The 18,855-nt window shown below is 40.2% G+C and overlaps 1 protein-coding gene across 6 annotated transcripts in view; it reads left to right on the top strand.

Annotated features, from left to right (window-relative positions):
* Nucleotides 1-18,855, top strand: part of dab2ipb (DAB2 interacting protein b) — a 176,719-nt gene that overhangs the window by 31,862 nt on the left and 126,002 nt on the right. For 2 of the 6 annotated variants that reach the window (XM_006796819.3, XM_035910290.2), the window contains exon 1: nt 16,942-17,240. The exons of 3 other annotated variants lie outside the window; for them this stretch is intronic. Coding sequence is in view for 1 of the 3 variants with exons in the window: in XM_035910289.2 (XP_035766182.2) it covers nt 4,039-4,078 (40 nt within the window). In the remaining 2 variants the exon portion in view is untranslated. Of the gene's footprint in view, nt 1-3,833; nt 4,079-16,941; nt 17,241-18,855 lie in introns of those variants that run through there. One more of the 6 variants, XM_035910289.2, reaches the window with a different exon arrangement.

Genomic DNA, 18,855 nt, shown 5'->3' on the forward strand with positions numbered 1-18,855 from the left:
CAAGGGTATCAATATGTGTCCTTAAATGGCTAAATGACCTCCTCAACATGTCTTGAGGTTGTCCAGAGGCCTGGTAATGAACTAATCATTTGATTCAGGTGTGTTGACCCAGGATGATATCTAAAACCTGCAGGACACCGGCCCTTGAGGCCTGGAGTTGGACACCCCTAGTGTAAGTGTATAATAGATTGGTAATGGCGTGGCATTAATACGTTAGCCAAAACATTTACACCAAAATAAATGACTAGCATTGCCCCCCTTTTCTTGTCATAATCTTGTTTGACTAAATTTAGAGCATAGATGTGATTACTATATTCGGTCATGCTCAACTAATCTATTGCTCTTGATAATCCATTAGCTACCAGGGCCACTTGTCTTTTGGCCAGCATCTTTTCCAAGTCGGACATGTGCCCTGAGCAGGGCTATGTAGCATTTGTGTGTCTACTTTGTCAACAAGCCCTCTTGCAACTAGCAAGAGGTAGCACTTTTGCAACCATGCCTATCATTTTGTTACTATAAAAGTTGAAATGAACAGTTATAACCTCTCTTCCCTGAAGTAGATGCATGAGAGCAGAGCATATAGTATGTGTGTCCATGATATCCTATACAGTATGTTGTAAGTCTTAATTGAGTGAAAGGGAACAGATATACACAATGTGTCATTATGTCTGTTCTTATTAAAAAATGCCACTATTAAATTATTAATACTAATTAAACAGAGCATAGTATTAAAAATAAATCCATCGAAAGGCTACCATGAGGTACCCCTGAGCAAGGTACCGTCCTTACACACTGCTCCCCGGGCGCTGAATTGGTGCCTGCCCACTGCTTCTCTGAGTGAATTGGTTAAATGCAGAGAGTAATTTCCCTACAGGGATTAATAAAGTATACAAAAAAAAAAAACTGCCAGTAATTTTCTTGTACTGGCAATCAACTGCAATTTACATTTTAGATCCAAAACATAATTTTCTTAACCCATTAAATGGCTACTACTGCAAAACCGATCTAAGTCTTTCAATCTAAGTCCAACGAGTCATGATAAAAAAATAACTTATGTTACCTTATCGAGTGCAGATTTGCAGCAGAAACATGATGGTCTCCAAAACGAAGTGAAAACTAATAGTAAATGACTCTTGTTCACTAGTACAGGAACAAAAAGGGAAAAAAATGATCACTTCAAAAACCTAAACTGACACAATGTTTCTAAATTTATTCCTAAAGCAAGTAGTAATATGTGCTTTAATCAGTGTGTAACCTTTAAAGCCGTGTGTGTGTGTGTGTGTGTGTGTGTGTGTGTGTGTGTGTGTGTGTGTGTGTGTGTGTGTGTGTGTGTGTGTGTGTTTGTGTGCGTGTGCGTGTTTTGCACCTGTAGCATTTTCTAATCTTGATCCACATCACAACACTACAAACACTCTCACCGTCTATTTTTTACTAAATTATTCATTGGCATAGGTTCCTACCGCTCTTGTCCTTGTGTGACACGGGCTCTAAACAAGCAGTGTGATGAATAAAAACTTCACTTTGATGAATAGGAATCTAACACAAATCAGAGAGCGGTCTCATCTCATCCTCAGACTGAATAGCGAGTGGCTGCCGCCTCTATTCTTTTGAACTCGTCGAGTTTTCTGCACAAACACCCATAAGAGCGAGAGCCTTGTTATGCTCCCACCAGAACAACTGAGCTTAATTTCATAGAGGTGAAAGTTTTAGCCTCAGAAGAGTTCTCAACTTTTGGTTCTTGGGCACATGCTGCCCTATTTTCCTCCTTTTTTCTTGCTGTAAGCTGTAACATTTAGATAGGATTAAGTAGAACCACATAACTGACCAAAGGCTGCTGAATGATTTATACAAGCCTTACAGCCCAAATACTGAATCACATGTGTTCTAAGTCCCTCAAGTCATTTTTCTTCACAGAGTGTCTAATTACAATTAGCTACTATTAACTAAAAGTGACAGTGTTCTTCACATTGTGCCACTTGACATTGGGCTGATCGGTATTTGATTATTTTGCCTTAAAATAAAAACCATCTGAAATATTGTGGAGATATAGCTCGTCTTATTTTAGATCAGCTATCTCTCTCTATATTTTTTTTTAACCTATAGCTATATAAGCTAGATAAGCTTAAGTGCTGTATATACAGAGATTAATGGCTCCATTTGGTTGAATTACTATGCTGAAAGGATTGAACAGAAACAATTGCAGTGTAGGTGCTGACTCACCCTGTTGCTGTACACTAACCTATTTCTGCAATGGAAATAGGTTCATGTACACTCAACGGCCACTTTGTACATCTGTTCATCTGCTTTGAAATGCAAATATAAAACCAGCCAATCGCATGCCAGCAACTCAGTGCATTTAGGCATGTAGACATGGTCAACACAATCTGCTGAATTTCAACTCGAGCATCATAATGGAAAATAAGGTGATTTAAGTGACTTTGAATCTGCCACGCTTGTTGGTGCCTGACGGGCTGGTCTGAGTATTTCAGAAACTGATGATCTACTGAAAGCATAGCTAGTGTGTGCAGAGAATGGTCCGGAAAAGAGAAAATATCCAGTGAGCACAGAATTTGCCTTGTTGATTCCAGAGGTCAGCTGACAGTTGCCAAACTGGTTCAACCTGAAAGGAAGACAACAGTAACCCAAATAACTACTCATTACAACCACAACCCCCACCCACATCAAATTTCTTTATGGGGTTTTTTTTAGGATCAAGACTTTCTTGTAATTTCTTTTTAAAGTGGTCTTGACCAATCAGCCTGCCCAAAGTGTACCCCGCCTCTCACTCTATGGTAGCTGGGTTATGCTCCACACACCCCCGTGACCCTGAATTGGATTAACAGAAGAGGATGGATGGACAGATGGATGGATGATTCTCAAACAGCTGTTGTTTGTGCAAAAATATGGCATATCTCAGCATGGTGTGCAGTGAGTTCTTAAAAAATTGAAGAAGCTGGACAACCAGAGGGCAAGAGAGGAAGTGGCAGACTTAAAAATCTATCTACAGCATCTGAAAGTCCTTAAGAACTAGGACAAATCCAGCAAAGACGTGACACCGAACATGAGAGAGGTGGCTCAAGTGCGATATGTGTAGAGCATTAAGAAAATTCTTTATGATGATGCAAAGTAGATCGAATCAAACTAAACACAACAGCAATAGGATTAAATATGTAAAACTGTGATAACTGAATTTGGTTCCTATTCAAATAAAATACACTTGCCAAGTTGAGGTTGTAATATTGAATACATAAGGAGTTTTACAAATGCAAAATTCCAACTTTAGGTTGAAAAACCCCTAATGAGCATAGATCTTTAAAACCACTGATCATACAAACATTTTTATAATTTTACTGTCATGTGTGGAAAGAAGAAGGAGATTGTTAGTTATGTAGAGGCAATAATATTACACATAGTTCTGACACTTCTTGATTTTATTGGAATTTGAATGTTTGTAGGTCTTAAAGTAATGTTTAAAAACATTCAGTATGACTTTTTTAAATGGTGCAGGAACTCTGAACTTAAATGTGCTGTTTTGCGCCCACTCATAAGCTTTGAAGTTCTTCTGCAAGTACTTTTTTCCAAAACTGATATTACAAACTTCTTGTTACTTTTTTAATGATGAGAGAAAATACATATAAAGTGTATTATTGATCAAAGTGGAAACAGTACCAACACTCCCTCCACCCGTATCTGTCTCTCTCTCTCTCCATGTGGAAACTGCTTCTTTCTCTCCTCCCTCCCATTCTGTACTCTCTCTCTCTCTTTCTCTCTCTGCCTGCTCTCCAGAGAGGTTGCTCAGTCAGACAGATGTAACACAGCGGTGGAAGCCTGAGCTGAGCTGGCAGGCTGCAGGGGCCAGACCAGCGGCAGCAGCTCCGAATTGGGGGGGGGGAACGGCAGAGCAGAGACGGCACTGGCAGAGGAGATAAAACAGGACTTGCAGTTGTAGTTCCAGCGGTTGCAGCCGAGTTATCGAGTAAACTTTGCCTCAGGATATGGGTGTGTTGATCCGAGCGCTCATCGCTCTGTGAATTTAACATGGACACTGACACCAGCAATCATCCAGAGGCACAGGATGGTAAGTGGGAGGAAAAAAGAGGAGAAATGATGGAAGTGATACTTTAAGTGGAAAAAAGAAAGAAAGTTGAGGCATGTATGTAAAAGAGAGTTCGGTACTTGCTTTTCCTGTCAGCTTTCTGTTATGACTTGGCTTTTCGCTTGGCTCTTGAGCTGTTGACAAGGGCCTCAGTGGTCAGTGATGAATAGGACTCCAGTCTATTCTTCTGAGTGAGGGGGTTAAGGGGTGAAGGGCGTTACATAGCAATGTGATGAAATGGGCTGCCTGCTAAAGACGCTACTTGTCTCAGCAGGATTCGTTTTTGGCTTTGTTGTATGTGAGCAAGTTCAAACCTCTGTGCTGTGCTGATTCTCTCTGGGATTTGCCTTCAGTTGTTGACTGCGTTTTGGTATGAGCTTCATGCAGCCGGAAGCTCTCTTCTCGGTCTCTGAATAGAATAATTAAACGTGGAATATGTGAGGTCCGTGGGTGGACCAGTTAATTTTTTTGGTGTTTTTTTTTTAAATCTCAAATGCACCGAGATATTTCAATCTGAATATTTGTAGGCTGTATAGTGGTTGTACCATGTGGGTGTTTGTGTTAGAGACACAGAGCAGCAGGAACAAATGAAAGCAGGAGACAGAGGGAAAGAGAAGGGGGGGCAGAAAGAGAAAGAGTTATGTACACAAATAAATCCAGGGGGATCGAAACGGCACTGTAGGCCACTCTTTCTCTCTCTTCCCCCTCATTTTCCACTGCCTTTTCTTTTCTTCCACCACTCCAAAAATGTTAGAGCCTAAACTAGATAGTTAAAAAGAAAAGGGAGAGGGAAAAAATTGGTGTGTCATTAACTGGGCCAGAAAAGACGATGTTTTGTCTTCATGACCAACGGGGAAGGACTCTGCTGTGCTGCTGATGAAGAATGCGGTTAACAGAATGAGTCAACAGAGAGCATATTTCCAGGAGACCATAGTTTCCCTTTGCCAGCATCTAAGCCACATCGCTTTATGCACTGGGCTGTCTGCCACGACAGAGAAGGAAAAGACAAAGAAAAGGGGGAAAGAAAACCATTCGATGAAACTTTGGCATTTTCATCCATTCCTTGAGACGCAAAACTTCTGATAAAAGTTTAACCCAAATAAGCGCGAACACTGAGCTCTATTTGTTCCCTCCCTCACCTTCACTATTGGGCTGTCTCGAGATAAAACGCCAGCTTCATTGCTCTAACATCAACTGTCTCCTCTCAACCGCACTCTCCTCACATTCCTTTCAAAAGGTTTAATATACAAGGAAAAGTTGGTGTAGGAAAGGCAATAATCTGATATCGTCCAATTACATTCTCACTTCAGGCTTGCAAGCTACAGGAAGAATTCACACTTCCCGAGGCTTGCAGGCTTCAGTTCATCTGTCATGCACACACACTTTCACGCACACAACAAGTCTAAGAGTAGTGTATTTATACAGTATAAGCTTATTATTTACATGTTGTACCCACTGCATTACGTATTTTACATTTAAAGTAGATGTAGAGTCCTTGTCTGCAACTGGCTGATTGTTATGGGACTGATCTGTGACTGAATCTACCTGTTTCCCATTTCTGTTGGCAGAAAGCAGAGAAATGCTGATGCTATGTATTACTTTATGAAATAGCACTGGGTGGAAGTGGGACTGCTACCAGACAAGCTAATAAAAAGAGATCAATAGTCAGACCTATTACTGTTATATACATATATATGAAAAAATGCAACTCTTTTTTTTTTTTCATGGATTTCATATTTGTAGTTTCATCCCATGCTTAAATTTACCCCAGTAAAGTTTTTGACCTTTTCAGCACTAAAGAAACCACTCTCAGCAGATGCTCCCCAGAGTTTCCATGTCGTTGCTTTGTCTCTGCCACCAGCTTATACTGAAGTCAGTATATACTTATTTCTTTTCAGGTGCCTTACAATATCGGTCATGTTGAAAGTAAGTCTATGTATCCATCGTGTGACATGCCAGCACTGCAGAAGTCCACATAGCCAAAGGGCTGTCACTTTCCTGTGTCCCTGTGTATTTATCTTCTACCAAGGGCAGCTGTCATAAAGGAGAGTAGCTTTTTAAATATAGACAAAAAAAACACATTTATCTGTCATGATATGGTGGGATAAGTCATAATACTGCTCCCAATCAGGTTGGCACATCTTTTAATTATAACACAATGTAAAGCATATGAGTATAAAGCAGCCTTGCCGTTTTAGGCATCCAAATAAATACATGCACTGTGCTAGTTTATAGCAGGGGCATGCGGTGAGGAGTGGAGGTTTCAGGAAGGGAAGTAAAAAGAGAGAGAGTCCTTATCCATGGCCTTCATTGACATGTAAATAGGTCTGCATGTTTTTGTCCTAGATGAGAAAGGTTGAATGCTTGCTCATGTACTGGAGGACAAAATATAGCTTTAACCTGTCTTACATTAGACGGGGAGACTGGACCAGCTGAGCTTTTTGATATTCCTGAAAAACAGTGGCTTTCTCTTTGTTTTCCATTTTGACCCCATAGTCTGACTACCATTCTAAATATACCATCCAGAGCTGTGGTTTTATGGTTTAAAGTGCTGTGGGCTTTGTCGTTAAAAATGCGTGGCTTTTAATAAAAGATTTATTCTTACTCCTATTGTCATGTGCTTTAACCTCGATAGTAGACTGGAGCTGGGTGGTACAGCAGGAGCAAATTTAGGAACTGGGCTGTCAGCTTAACACTTGTAATCTAGTTTTAATAAATGAGACACTATCTTGCAAAAAGGCCAAAAACTGGTGGAAAGACGGTCATTCTTCCCAAAAGGGCTGTGTCAAAGTTTCAAGGACCCAGATTTAAGGTTGTGGGTAACACTGTCCCAGAACACCGGACTTACAGTAAACCTGCAGAGCTGTCACATATTTCTCATGTGAATGATGAGAAAGTGGAGCTAGTGACTGAAACCTGATTGGAGAAACATCCTCCACTGATCAAAAGGAGGTAATTTAATTGAAAAATGTTGATGACTGCGGTGAAGTAAATTTTTTCTTGATGAGAGTTTGGGGTTTGGCGGGTGTTTTTGGTGGTGGTGGTGGTGGGTTCGCACCTTTAGTGTCATCATGGTATTGCACTTTAATTGACTTTCACTTTGGTTTCACTAAACTAAACCAAAGGCAGCTTCTACTTTTAAATACAGTTACTGTTGTGAGCTAATTGAGTCTGATATAGCAAACTCATTTGAGCACAGTTGCTAATTGAAAAATCCAACAGTTATGGAAAAACATCTGCAATTTGTCATTTTCTTTTTCAGTTCTTGATGATAGTATATAACTAAATGATACACTACAAGTGGGATCCTCTGGGGAATTTTATCACTGGAAATGCCACTACCCACACTATACAGACCTTATGTGACTTCATATTAAATTCAGTTCAACTGAACTGAATTCATATAGCACCACATCAAAACCAAAGTCACCTCAAGGTGCTTTATATTGTAAGGTAAAGACCCACAATAATACAAAAAAAACCCAACAATCAGACAACCCCCTATGAGCTAACATTTGGAGACAGTGGGAAGGAAAAACTCACTTTTAACAGGAAGAAACCTCCAGCAGAACCAGGCTTAGGGAGGGGCGGCCATCTGCTGCAACCATGTGGTTGACATAGTTGTAGCAGACTTGAGACAAGCTAGGTTTTCTCTAAACCTCTGTGGTTGTCCTTGTGCTTTATATGTTTCTCATGCTTATGCAGTAATGCCAGATAATATCATTGTATCTCACACACTTCATCTGTGAGGCCTGGTAGAGATCATAATCTCACCCACTGTTTTTGTGAAATTCTGTTATGAAGCCTCAAGCCATTTTCTTACCCCTCCCTTAACGCTCCCAATTCAAGGGAGAGTTAGTTGTCAACATGTGTCCATTGTGAAAGGAGTACAATACGAGTCAATGAGTCAGTGAAGCTCACTTCACAACCAGAAGTCTTTTTGCAACCATTAGGTATGCCCTTTTATGCTGCCTATGTTAGGTAATAGCGTTCTTTACCACCAACTTCTGCCTCGCTGATCCCATCCCACCAGTAGGGAATGATAATATTGTGACATAAATGATTAATTTTTATTACTTAATGATTATTAGAAGATTAAAACATCACATTTCTATATGGTACAATAATACAAATTACATCATAATAGCAAATGAATAATTAATAATTAAACAATAATAATATTAAGAAGAAGAAGAATATAGAAAAAATACTACTTTTTTTAAAAGTACATTTATATCATTATATCATATCCTTATGTTTACAAGTATAATAATAAATGGTTTACCCTTTATTGTCATGGCAAATGATACATGTTATTACAAATTATCCAGTGAAGTTACAAAGAGAGACTTTAACGTTTAATACCATTAACCTTCTATTCAGGTAAGAACAAAGACTATGTCACATTGTGTACAAATGTCAGCTTTGATTTCTGGATATTGAGAATTTAACATGATGACCTCATGCTATAATTTAGGGCAGCCAAATCTATCAGACAGCCTGTCATTAAGAGCCAAAGTATAAACAAAGGAGCACCTCTTCAACCTGCCACTGGATTAGCTGGCAAGGAAAAGAATATCAGGAGCAGTTTTCAAATGACAGGCTGTGTGTTGTGGCAAAGGCGTTTCTTAACTAAAGAGCCTCTGATGCTATTTTGAAATGAAAACCAGGCATTACCTTCAAATATAGCCACAGTTGTCCACCTCTCATTGGTACTGGACTACATATGTATTTTTAAAAAAAGAAGAAGAAAAAAAAGAATATAGCTTTGTAACTTAAGACCTTGCGTCATCCAGATTCAGATTGTATCTATTCGAGCTGATTGCATTTCACACTTGGATTTAAAATTCTCCACGAATGCATTTCAGTTGACTGCTTATGATGGGATTCTGCTTCCACACTTAATAGTATATTTGACTTTTTCTGTGGGGAATAGTGTGAATGTTTCTGAAGTAAAAAAAAGAAACCATCACACACATTTGGAGCCGTGCAGCCACACAAGAAGATTGCTGTGGGTATTTGCATAATTGCATAATGGATAGCACAACATAAAAAAAAAGAAGGGAAAAAACCCAGCAACAAAAGACCTTGAAACCACAGAGAAGGCTGAGTCTTCTGAGCTTGAAAGTTTTTCAAGCTGTCTGTATAAAACTTAACTAGGTGGTGCTTTGAAAGAAGTCAGTGTCATGTTTGCTGTATTTCTTGCAAAAGGGGACGCACTGTTCCAACATTTTAGGTTTGAATACCAATACAAAGATCTTGGCTTTGGCTATCTGTCATTAGCCATTAGCCTGTCCTTTGTCATCATAAATGAAGAAGCTGTAATCCTCACTGTAAGGAAGAGAGAAGAGAGGAAGAGCCTAAATCTTGCTTTCCAAATACAGAAATACTAGTACTGTGCAATACTTCAAATTTTGGTATTGATCTGGTACCAAATAAATACATGGCCAGTATTGATCTGATACCAATACTGATACAGATACTTTTAACCTATAAAGGCAGCTTGTGTAGGGAAGAGCATTGTGACATGATTTACGAGATCATTAATCTGCAAATTCTTAGCACATTTTAATAAACACAATGCTTTTTAACTTCCACAATAATTAACACAACAAAAAACACTTTGCAGGTTTTCATGTATTTTGAATCTGGTTTTTTGGAGTCCTTGAATGTAAATGTGCCCGGCTCTAAATCACATCATTTTCATAGAGTGTGTTTAAACTATGTTTTTATTTAAAACAATTCAGTGGGCTACAAATTGAACATCGAGGACAGAAACAAAGTATCAATCTGATACCAATACCAGCTTTGGATTCAGTGCTATCGATATTTGGATCTAGCCACCTCTTCAATGATAGTGAAATACAAATACATTGTAGTATACACATTAACTTAGTTAATCTGTTTTTAAAATAATGCATAACCACAGCACCAAGATAGAGAAATGAATTGTTTTATTTGCATTTGTGTTCATTAAGCTCAGTGGGAGTCTTTATGCACTCCTTCCTTCCTTTCCTCTGCTCTCAGTTTCACTGCATGTGCACAGGGAGTGGAGCAAAAATAACAGTAATCAAGTTGAGGACAGCTCATTATGTTAGTGAAGTGCTGAGACTTAGATACAGGGAGTGAGGGAAAGACTTGGAGCAACACTATGAATGGAGCTGTTTGGTTATCGAACTCACTTGCTGACTGTTTGTGGTTATATCTGAAATTAGTGGAAACTTGAAAAATATATATATGCATAAATGTAGAACGTAAAATACCTTCAGACTAGTGACCCTTTGCTGTTGGCTTTCTCATGCACTTCTGGTGACCGGCTGCTTGTTCAGTAAACTTAGTAAACAAAGCATAAATAAATAGATTGGCACCATAGATTGAGGATAATCTATTCATTACTCACCAATAACAGATCTAGCTGTTTGAGCTGGTACTGGACTGGTCGGTGCATTCCTAGCTGTAAATGTGAATACTGTTGTACAAACAGAGCAGAGCAGTCAGGTGTCCTCTGTGCTTTTTGAGATGCTGCTGCTAATAATTGTCCTAAAAGACAATTAGCAATGAGCAAGAAGTTCAGCAGAAGACATGCCACAAACATTTGTTTCTTCTTCTGCTGCAGTGCACAGTTTGCCTCTTCATAGAACAGAACCACAGAGGACCATTTGGCAGATCTTTAACACGTGTATCCTCCCATTTGCTTTCTCTCTATCATGCTTGTTTTTAGACTGTTTAAGTCCTTTTACATGTCACTAGTAACACCAAAGTAAAAATCTGTACGCTGATTCAAAATCATTGCTGCATCAGATATGCTCTGCAATCTCCCGCCCTTAAATGGCGTGTTTGTTGGTGGCTACAGGCCCAGTTAAAAAGTTCCACCTTTGTCTGAAGCAGAAACTAAAATTTGAGATTGCTTTCTCTAAGACGTTACACACAACAGGTGGTAGATGGACGATAGAAGCACTCCATTTGGTTAATGTGAGCGAGGGCACCCTAATGACGTTTGCCTGCTCTAGTCTTACATGGACATGGAAAGGTCAGGGCTGTGAGCCTCTAAAGTTCCTAAAAAGACCATCAGTGAAGAGAAGCTTTTATTTGGAATGTAAACAGCGGTAAAGGAATAGCTGCATAATATATATACATATATATATATAAATATATATAATATATATAACTAGAGGTTAAGTGTTAACCAAACGTTTCAGAGTTATACACAGGAGATCACACATGAAAAGTTAATCAAACACTTAAACTAGTCTGGTGGTGTATATGGTGTATATAAATAACACTGTAAAAGCTGAGCTAAGCAATAACCTCAGAGAGCTGTCTTGTGGCCAGCAGCAACAGTGGCACGACTCCATCTGGCCCCATTTGTCAGAAAGCCTCCCTGATGGGATACTGTCAGTCAACAGAGCACTGCAACCAGAGGGAAAGCAGAGCTTGTCTGAGACAACAGAGGGTTAAAAAAAAAAAGAAGGGAAAATTGGAACGCTAATGTAGAAATCTAGATGGTGCCTTTGCAGCGTGTTGTGTAGATGACAAGTGTGTTGGTGTGGTTCGTGTGTACATGTGTGTGCGAATCTGTGGCGTGTTTTGCTTTTGAAGTGTCTAAGATGAAGTGACTGCAAGGGCCAGGAACGGAGCCAAGTGCAGCCGTGAGCGCGTTACATGCTCACAACGAATTTATGTTGGTTGTATGCTTTTCATGTCTCTGTAAATCTTCTGTAAATGGAGCACACTGAGCAAAAGAGAAGCCGAGAGTGGCGAGGGAATGAGCCGAGGAAAGAGAAATGGAAAATACTGACTGAGTGACGGGAACAGTAACTGCTAAAGTAACAAGGAATGGCACACTTGGGCAACTCCCCCCCTCCCCCCCGTAATCAAAGTAGGATTCTCAAATTTTTTCAGGTAAATTGATCTTAATTTGTGTTTATCCTTCCTTATTGTTTATTTGGTTTATTCAGTTACAGATTTGTCATGATCCACTGGAGCACTTGTTTCAGTGCCAGTGCTGGTGGGAAAATCCGATTATTTGAGCCTAAAATTAGACCTCTGGAGTAGCACCAACATGCAACTTAAGGTATTTGCTATGAATCCTTTGTTTTTATCTTTACATTCAAATCAAGTGAAGTGTCACAGGCTGTAAACTGTATGTAAAAGATCTAAGAGCACATCAATCACGAGGACATTAAAAAAAAGATACGTTATGACAACAGTAACAATGTCTGAGATAATCAGTATATATGATAAGTTCTTAGGTAATTCAATTGGTAATGTCTCAGGTATTCCAAAGGGTTGATGAGGTTCTCTTTACAATGATGTTGAAGTTTCTGTTATAAAAACTAATATGTATGATTCTGTAAAGCTTCTTTTATAGTTCAGTTAAATTCAGATTGTCACAGCTCTCATTTGCCTTCTTGATAGTAATATACCATTAAACAAAGTATGCAAATAATAATAATAATAATGATTTGTAATATGTAATAGACTATAATTGCCTTTGGCTTTCTCATAGTGCTAACCCAATAGGTTCAATTTGTTCTGATTGGTTTGTACAGCTCCTCTGCTTTGATAGTTTGAAGAAACAACACGGTAAAGAGGATTTTAGAATTTCATTCATTTTTCTTTTTCAGGAAAACAAAGGGTGGAAACACATAACACCAACTCAAGTGTTATTGTGCTGGTAAAGTACTGCAAAATCACATTGCCGTGTTTACAGTTACAGCACACAGCTGAGTAGTAGAGAAGTCTCAAAAGCTTGGCGTCTAGCTAGCGCTACAGAAGTGGAGCGAGCACACGCTAACGGGAGATAAATTCAGATAGAAAACAAAAACATGCAAACAGCGAGAGATGTAGAAAGATATAAGAAAGAGAGGACGTGAGTGGAAGATGAGAGATTATGTTCAAAGGTAAGGACTGCCCAGCGAGTAAAATTTTATAAACTGTAAAATTAAAACTAAGTGAATTATAACAAAGTGAATGATGCTAGGTATGCTAATTTTGTTTGAATGTACTAGGCAGCGTACTGCAGGCCAGCGTTGCCAACTCCTCAGTAAGGAAAATCGCTTGTCCTAAAAGTCGCTAGAAGTCGCTAAATGACGTCATCACCTAATTTGCATAATTGGTCATGCTAATGTAATTGTAACCTACGCTGCTGGAGAGAGAAATAACATCGTGGACGAGACATAAAGTGAGCAAAAAACGTCCTAAATGCATTTAGAATTTATTTAGAACTACAAATTAAATTTCTTTTAGCAATTATTGTTTTTTGTAATGTCTTTCACGTCTTTTTTTAGCGACTTTTTTTTAGAAAAAAAAGTCCCCTAGCGACTTTTTTTTTTAGAAAAAAAGTCGCTAGGGGGTCTGAAAACTCGCTAAATATAGCGACAAAGTCGCTAAGTTGGCAACACTGCTGCAGGCTAACCTGGTCAGTTTGAACTATTGTTTTAGGCTTTGCAGTGATGTCTGACAGATGCAAGGCCAGCTGTGGTGTTAGTAAACATCAAGAGTAAAAGACATCAATTGAAATTAAAAGTGATGACGCTGATTAGATTATCTTCATATTGTATGGGGACTGGAAATCAAACATACAGCTCTCTGCTCATACCTTGTTGAATGCAGTTTTCAAAATCCACAAAAAAAACAGTGAATATCAGTGTAGCAGCCCAGGCCAGCTGACCACAGCATGTACAGGAAAATCTATTGGAACTCACAAAACCCTTTATTAACCCTGTGCCGATCAGATATTAGATGATTTAAAAAGCTGATATCAAAAAGCTGATATATATGAAACCTAAAAAGATCTCTCCAAGCTTTGTTGTATGTTCTTATTTATTATTTTCCCCTATTCTGCTGAGATCAGCTGGTTGTTGTGTTTGTGTGCCCAACAGTGAAGTTGCTTCACTTTCTGTCCCTCTGGTGGAAAAGCTACACACTCATAATATTGTTGAAGGATCTTTTCCCATGTGTTTTCTCCTTTTTTTCATTTGTATTTATCTTTTGTCATAAATGTCAATAGTGATACATCAGAAAATACCCATTATCGGCCTCCCGATAAATCGGTTGGGCTCTAGCTAACAATAGTGTCAGAAACAGTTGGGGGGAGATGATTGACTTTGCTACTAATCAAAGTGAGGCCTGGACAGTTATATGGTATGTATGTTTAACCGCTGGTGCAGGTTGCTCCAGTTGAAGCCTATTCCTTTTGGTATTTTCCTATTTTCCTGCAAAAAGCACTTGCTGACCCAGTGGACACGGTAGCAGCCTGACCCCACGTGTTCCACACAATTGCCTTTGTCCCTAAAATGGCAGATATTGGCATTCCTGGCCGTCCCACGTCCAGCTCTTCCTCCAGCTAAAAAAAAACACACACGTTGTCTCTTTTGTGCCGCTGTCGGCGAGAGGCAATCTTAACCCAGGCAAACTGATTTGAATTGATGTAAGCCGACTGCTTTATGTGATAATTTTTCTCTTACTCAGCTTCCCGAAGAGAGTAATGTCGGTTTTGTTTATGCATTAAGTTGTGCCTCAGCATTTTTTTTTTTTTAAAGTACCAGAGCTCATCTCTCCTCTTTATTTTGTTTTTCTCCATTGTTGCAGCTATTTTCTTCAGTCTGTTTCAGCAGAATAATCTCTGTTGCTTTTCACTGTACTGCTGTGAACCCAACTTACACGTGGTGCTAAAAAAAATGTCAAAAATCTATTCTTAGACTAAACAAAGACGCAGGTTTAAACACGGTCTTCACTGTTTATGCCCATAGCTTTTTACAAGTTCCTAGACAGACACACACACACATGGGAACATAAACAGAGTGACAGGGGCTGAGGGATTAAGGAGACAGAAAGGGAGACAAACAGGAAGATAAAAGGAGAGGTGTGTCCAAGTTGTCAATAGGAGTGGACTTCAGTGCTTCACTTTTTGTCCCTGGGTAACTCTATAGCCTACATACCAAAGTACTCACTGTGTCATTTCACCCTTTGGGTTTCTGTCTTTCCCGTTTGTACTCTCACCCCCACCCCACCCCCCTCATTTCACCCCCTGGTTTTTCCCGTTTGTTGCCTGACGAGTGGGAGATTAGACCTCATCAAAACATGCTCTACTTAAACATGCAAGCTTTAGCTAGAATTTCTTGGATACTGAAAGCATAGAACCTTCAAATGCCTTTGAGACATCGCATGTAGCTTGCAAAAGTGGGGGCAATATGGATAAAAAGCGTCACTAATTGTCAAAAACTGCTTTGGAAATTTGGAATTCATTAAGCAGCAAAAAACAACAACAAAAAAAAGTTACTACATGCCAAATGTGTCAAATAACTCATCAGCGTGCTTTTGTTCAGTACCAGCAAAGATGAGCTCAATGACATGAGGTCTTAGAGAGTTTTATCGTTGCGCTGTGGAGGGCTAGGAAGGATGAAACATGTGAAAGTAATAGGCATATTTGTCACAGACTGCCTGGGCACCAGTGTACCAGACCAGTCAGCATCTTTCTGCATTTAGTGGAGCAAATATGCAGCAGTCTGTCATCACTGCATCCTAACCTGTTGACTTTAAAGTGTTTCTGTAATCCCGGGTGGCTTAGCTATTAATTTAACAGCAATTCAGTTGAGGAAACATCTTGTCACCGCAAATATGCGAAATCCTCAGCACAAATCGTTTTACCTCCCAACACAAAATAAACAAAAATATAGGTTTATTTTGCTGGGATACTGTAAAAAAAAGAGAAAAAAGGAGCACAGCACAAATTTTGCACAGCATTCAGCAGCACAGAGGCGTTTTTGAAAGCCTCACATGATTTCTTTTTTCTTTTTTCTTATTACACACCCCTAAGGCTTTAGTTAGTGTGACTAGATGTGGTGAGAGAAGAGTGAGGAAAGAAGGTAAAGTAGCCAGAAGAAGAAGTGTGACTATAACGAAGAGGGGGCTGGGAGTGGGAGTGGGGGGAATCTTCTGTTGTTTCTATGGACAAATGCCTTACTTGACAAATGCCTGTCCAAGCACAAGAGCAGAAACATGAGAGTGCTGTTATTTAGTGGGGAAGAAGGGAGGGAGTTGTGGGTAGAGAGAGGGAAAATTTTTCAAAGTGGGGTTCTCGTATTTATAGTGAGTTGTGCTGCGTTTAGTTTGGCTGTGCCGACTAGTTTCTGAAAAGTTGATCTCCTGCAGAGAGGAAACAGATTTGACTTATTTGTAGATGTAAATGTATGCCATATGTGTTGGGAGCGGCTTTTATGCAATGTACAGATTTCTTGCCTGAACTATGCTTAATATGGAAAAATATGACTTTTCCTGTGCATCCGACAGGGTAAAAAGCGTTGTTGTCATTATCGTCACCATCATCAGCAACACCTTTGCTGAGGTTTGCTGAGTGCCCAGCCAAACTTCAGCTAATGCTTTAAAGCTGGAGTGTGGTAGTGAGGCCCGGCCTGGCCCCGTGGTTTTTTGGTCAGCCACAACAAGGCCTCTGATTGGTTGGAGGTGGAGTAGGAATTTGGCTCTCCGAGCTCTAAACTCCACCTCCTCCTCCTCCTCCTTCCCAGCCCCGGGTGTTGAGGCACAGCGGCATTCCCTGTGCACCAGTGTGCGCGCACACTTAAACATTTCCATGTCACTTGCTTTCCCCTATGAAAGGGAGCTTCAGAGCAGGGAGTTACAGATATTTCAAGGAAAGTGAGAATAGGTGACAAAAGAAAGAGTACTCTCCTACCCTGTGATTATGTTTGTGTGTGTGTGTGTGTGTGTGTGTGTGTGTGTGTGTGTGCTTCTTTTCCTCCCTCTGTGTGTCTGGGAGAGAAGGGGGAGGACCTGAACCCTGCTAAGAAAGAGTCAATACCCCTGTAGGAGTCCACCAGACCATACACACTCTCACTCGCACCCTGACACACACACACATGCACACACACACAGACACACACACACGCATATACACACATCCATACACACACATGCCCACATACTTATTCAGTCCGCTGCAGGTACTGCAGCCTTAATAAGTTCAGAGCAGACGGACAAAACCCAGCAAGGAAGCGTGAAGTATAGAGTGAGAGAGGGGAGGAGGGATCTCTGGAGTTACTACTTGTTGCTCTTGGTTTTGCGAGTGGACTGAAGATGATTTTCCTTCTGCTTTCCCAGCGGCTGTGGGACCTTGTCTGAGGTGAGCACCAGCGCCAAGCTTTTTTCTTCTCCTTTCACTGCCTCATAATTGTGCTAGAAAGGAGAAATAAAAAGAGAACAGGGGGGTAGAGTTACTACTTTTGTGAGTGTGGGATTGCTCTCTTGGTGGAATGGCGCATGGTTGGAGGGTTGGAGTGGGGGGAGCTGAAGGAAAGGAGGTGTGTGGAGGGAAGCTTTTCACATGTCAGGCAAGGATCATTATCAGACTGATCTGTCAGAGAGAGAAGCAAAATATAGGTGGGAAAGGAAAGGTTATGCTTTCTTTTTTTTGCGGTACTGCTGCAAAAGACCTGTAGCATGTGATTGCGAGCTGGGGTTCCAGCAGTGGGGCGAAAGTAGATGAAAACAGGAAAAATCAGTTCAAATCTCAGCTTCTCCAGATTTTCTTTGTTCTGATTAACGGCTCCCTTTCTTTAGGCGTTTGTGCACGCCTCTTGGGGGCTGCTTTACCTGATAGAGCCGTGTAATACAAATTATACATTTATACACCACCTCTGTATGTGTCTGTATGCGTCTCTGTGTGTTTGTTCTGGAGGAATATTCTCATTCCACTACCACCTTGTGGCAAGGCACAGGGTGGTGTTTAACTACTTTAGCCATGTGTAGTCTTCATTTATCAGCTCCTGTGTGATTACAGTGTCCTAGTAAGATAGCAGCTTTACTTGAATGTGCAGCCTCATCATCATTCTTCCACCAACATGTGTTTACATGCTTCAGTCTTTTATCCACTTACATAAGGGCAGAATGTCAACACTTTAGATAGTTACACTTTTGAGGATAGATATTAACCATTTACTTTTATTTATTTTTTTTCATAAATGATTTTGCCTTTTTTTTTCAGAGGTTAATTTAGACTCAATTTTGTTGAGTGCCCCCCCCCCCCCCCCCCCCCCCCCCCCTCCCGCACTGAAGTAGTAGTGCAATGCTGTGTGTCCGGGTGTGCGGCGTTCATTGTTGTCCTATTATTAGAGCAAGCTGGGCCAGCCAGCAGCTGTGGGGAAGGAAGTAGGTTCAGAACAGCCGGAGGAGAGGGATTACTTGGAACACTGAGTTAAGAGTTATGGAGTGACTGCTAGAATGGCATTCCTAAGTTGGCAGAGTCATTGGAGAGGGAGATGCGTGAAGCAGAGCACCAGACAAGGACCGGTGCAGATAATAAGAGGGACTGGAAAAACGTAAGAGGGTGGAGGTCAGCAGTGATGTGGACCAGTGCACTTGGCTGTATTTGTAGATCCTGTTTTTGCTGGACCGCTTGATTGCAGGTTTGTTGACCTGAGTTTTTCAGGGCGTCAAATTTTCTCAAATTTCTTTCTGTATTTTATTTTATTTTTTACAAACACTCGAACAATCCAAAACAGACACAAAGCAGACATTTTCAGCAAAGAACACTTAAAACTTAAAATCTGTAGAAACTTTGCATTTAGTGGCCCAGGCAGTGGGAGCTGATTAAGTGTTCTTAAGAAGTGAAAGTGAAGGATATCACTTGCAGATAGGGACTGACTGCTGTGATAAACTGCCTGGCTAAAGGCATAATAGAATTCCAGTATTGCTCAGTGTCTCTGCTATCTCTCCCTCTCTGACCTTCTAAATCTTTG

This window comes from Neolamprologus brichardi, chromosome 7 (genome assembly GCF_056152115.1).
Source record: "Neolamprologus brichardi isolate AB-2024 chromosome 7, ASM5615211v1, whole genome shotgun sequence".
In the NCBI taxonomy this organism is placed as follows: Eukaryota; Metazoa; Chordata; class Actinopteri; order Cichliformes; family Cichlidae; genus Neolamprologus; species Neolamprologus brichardi.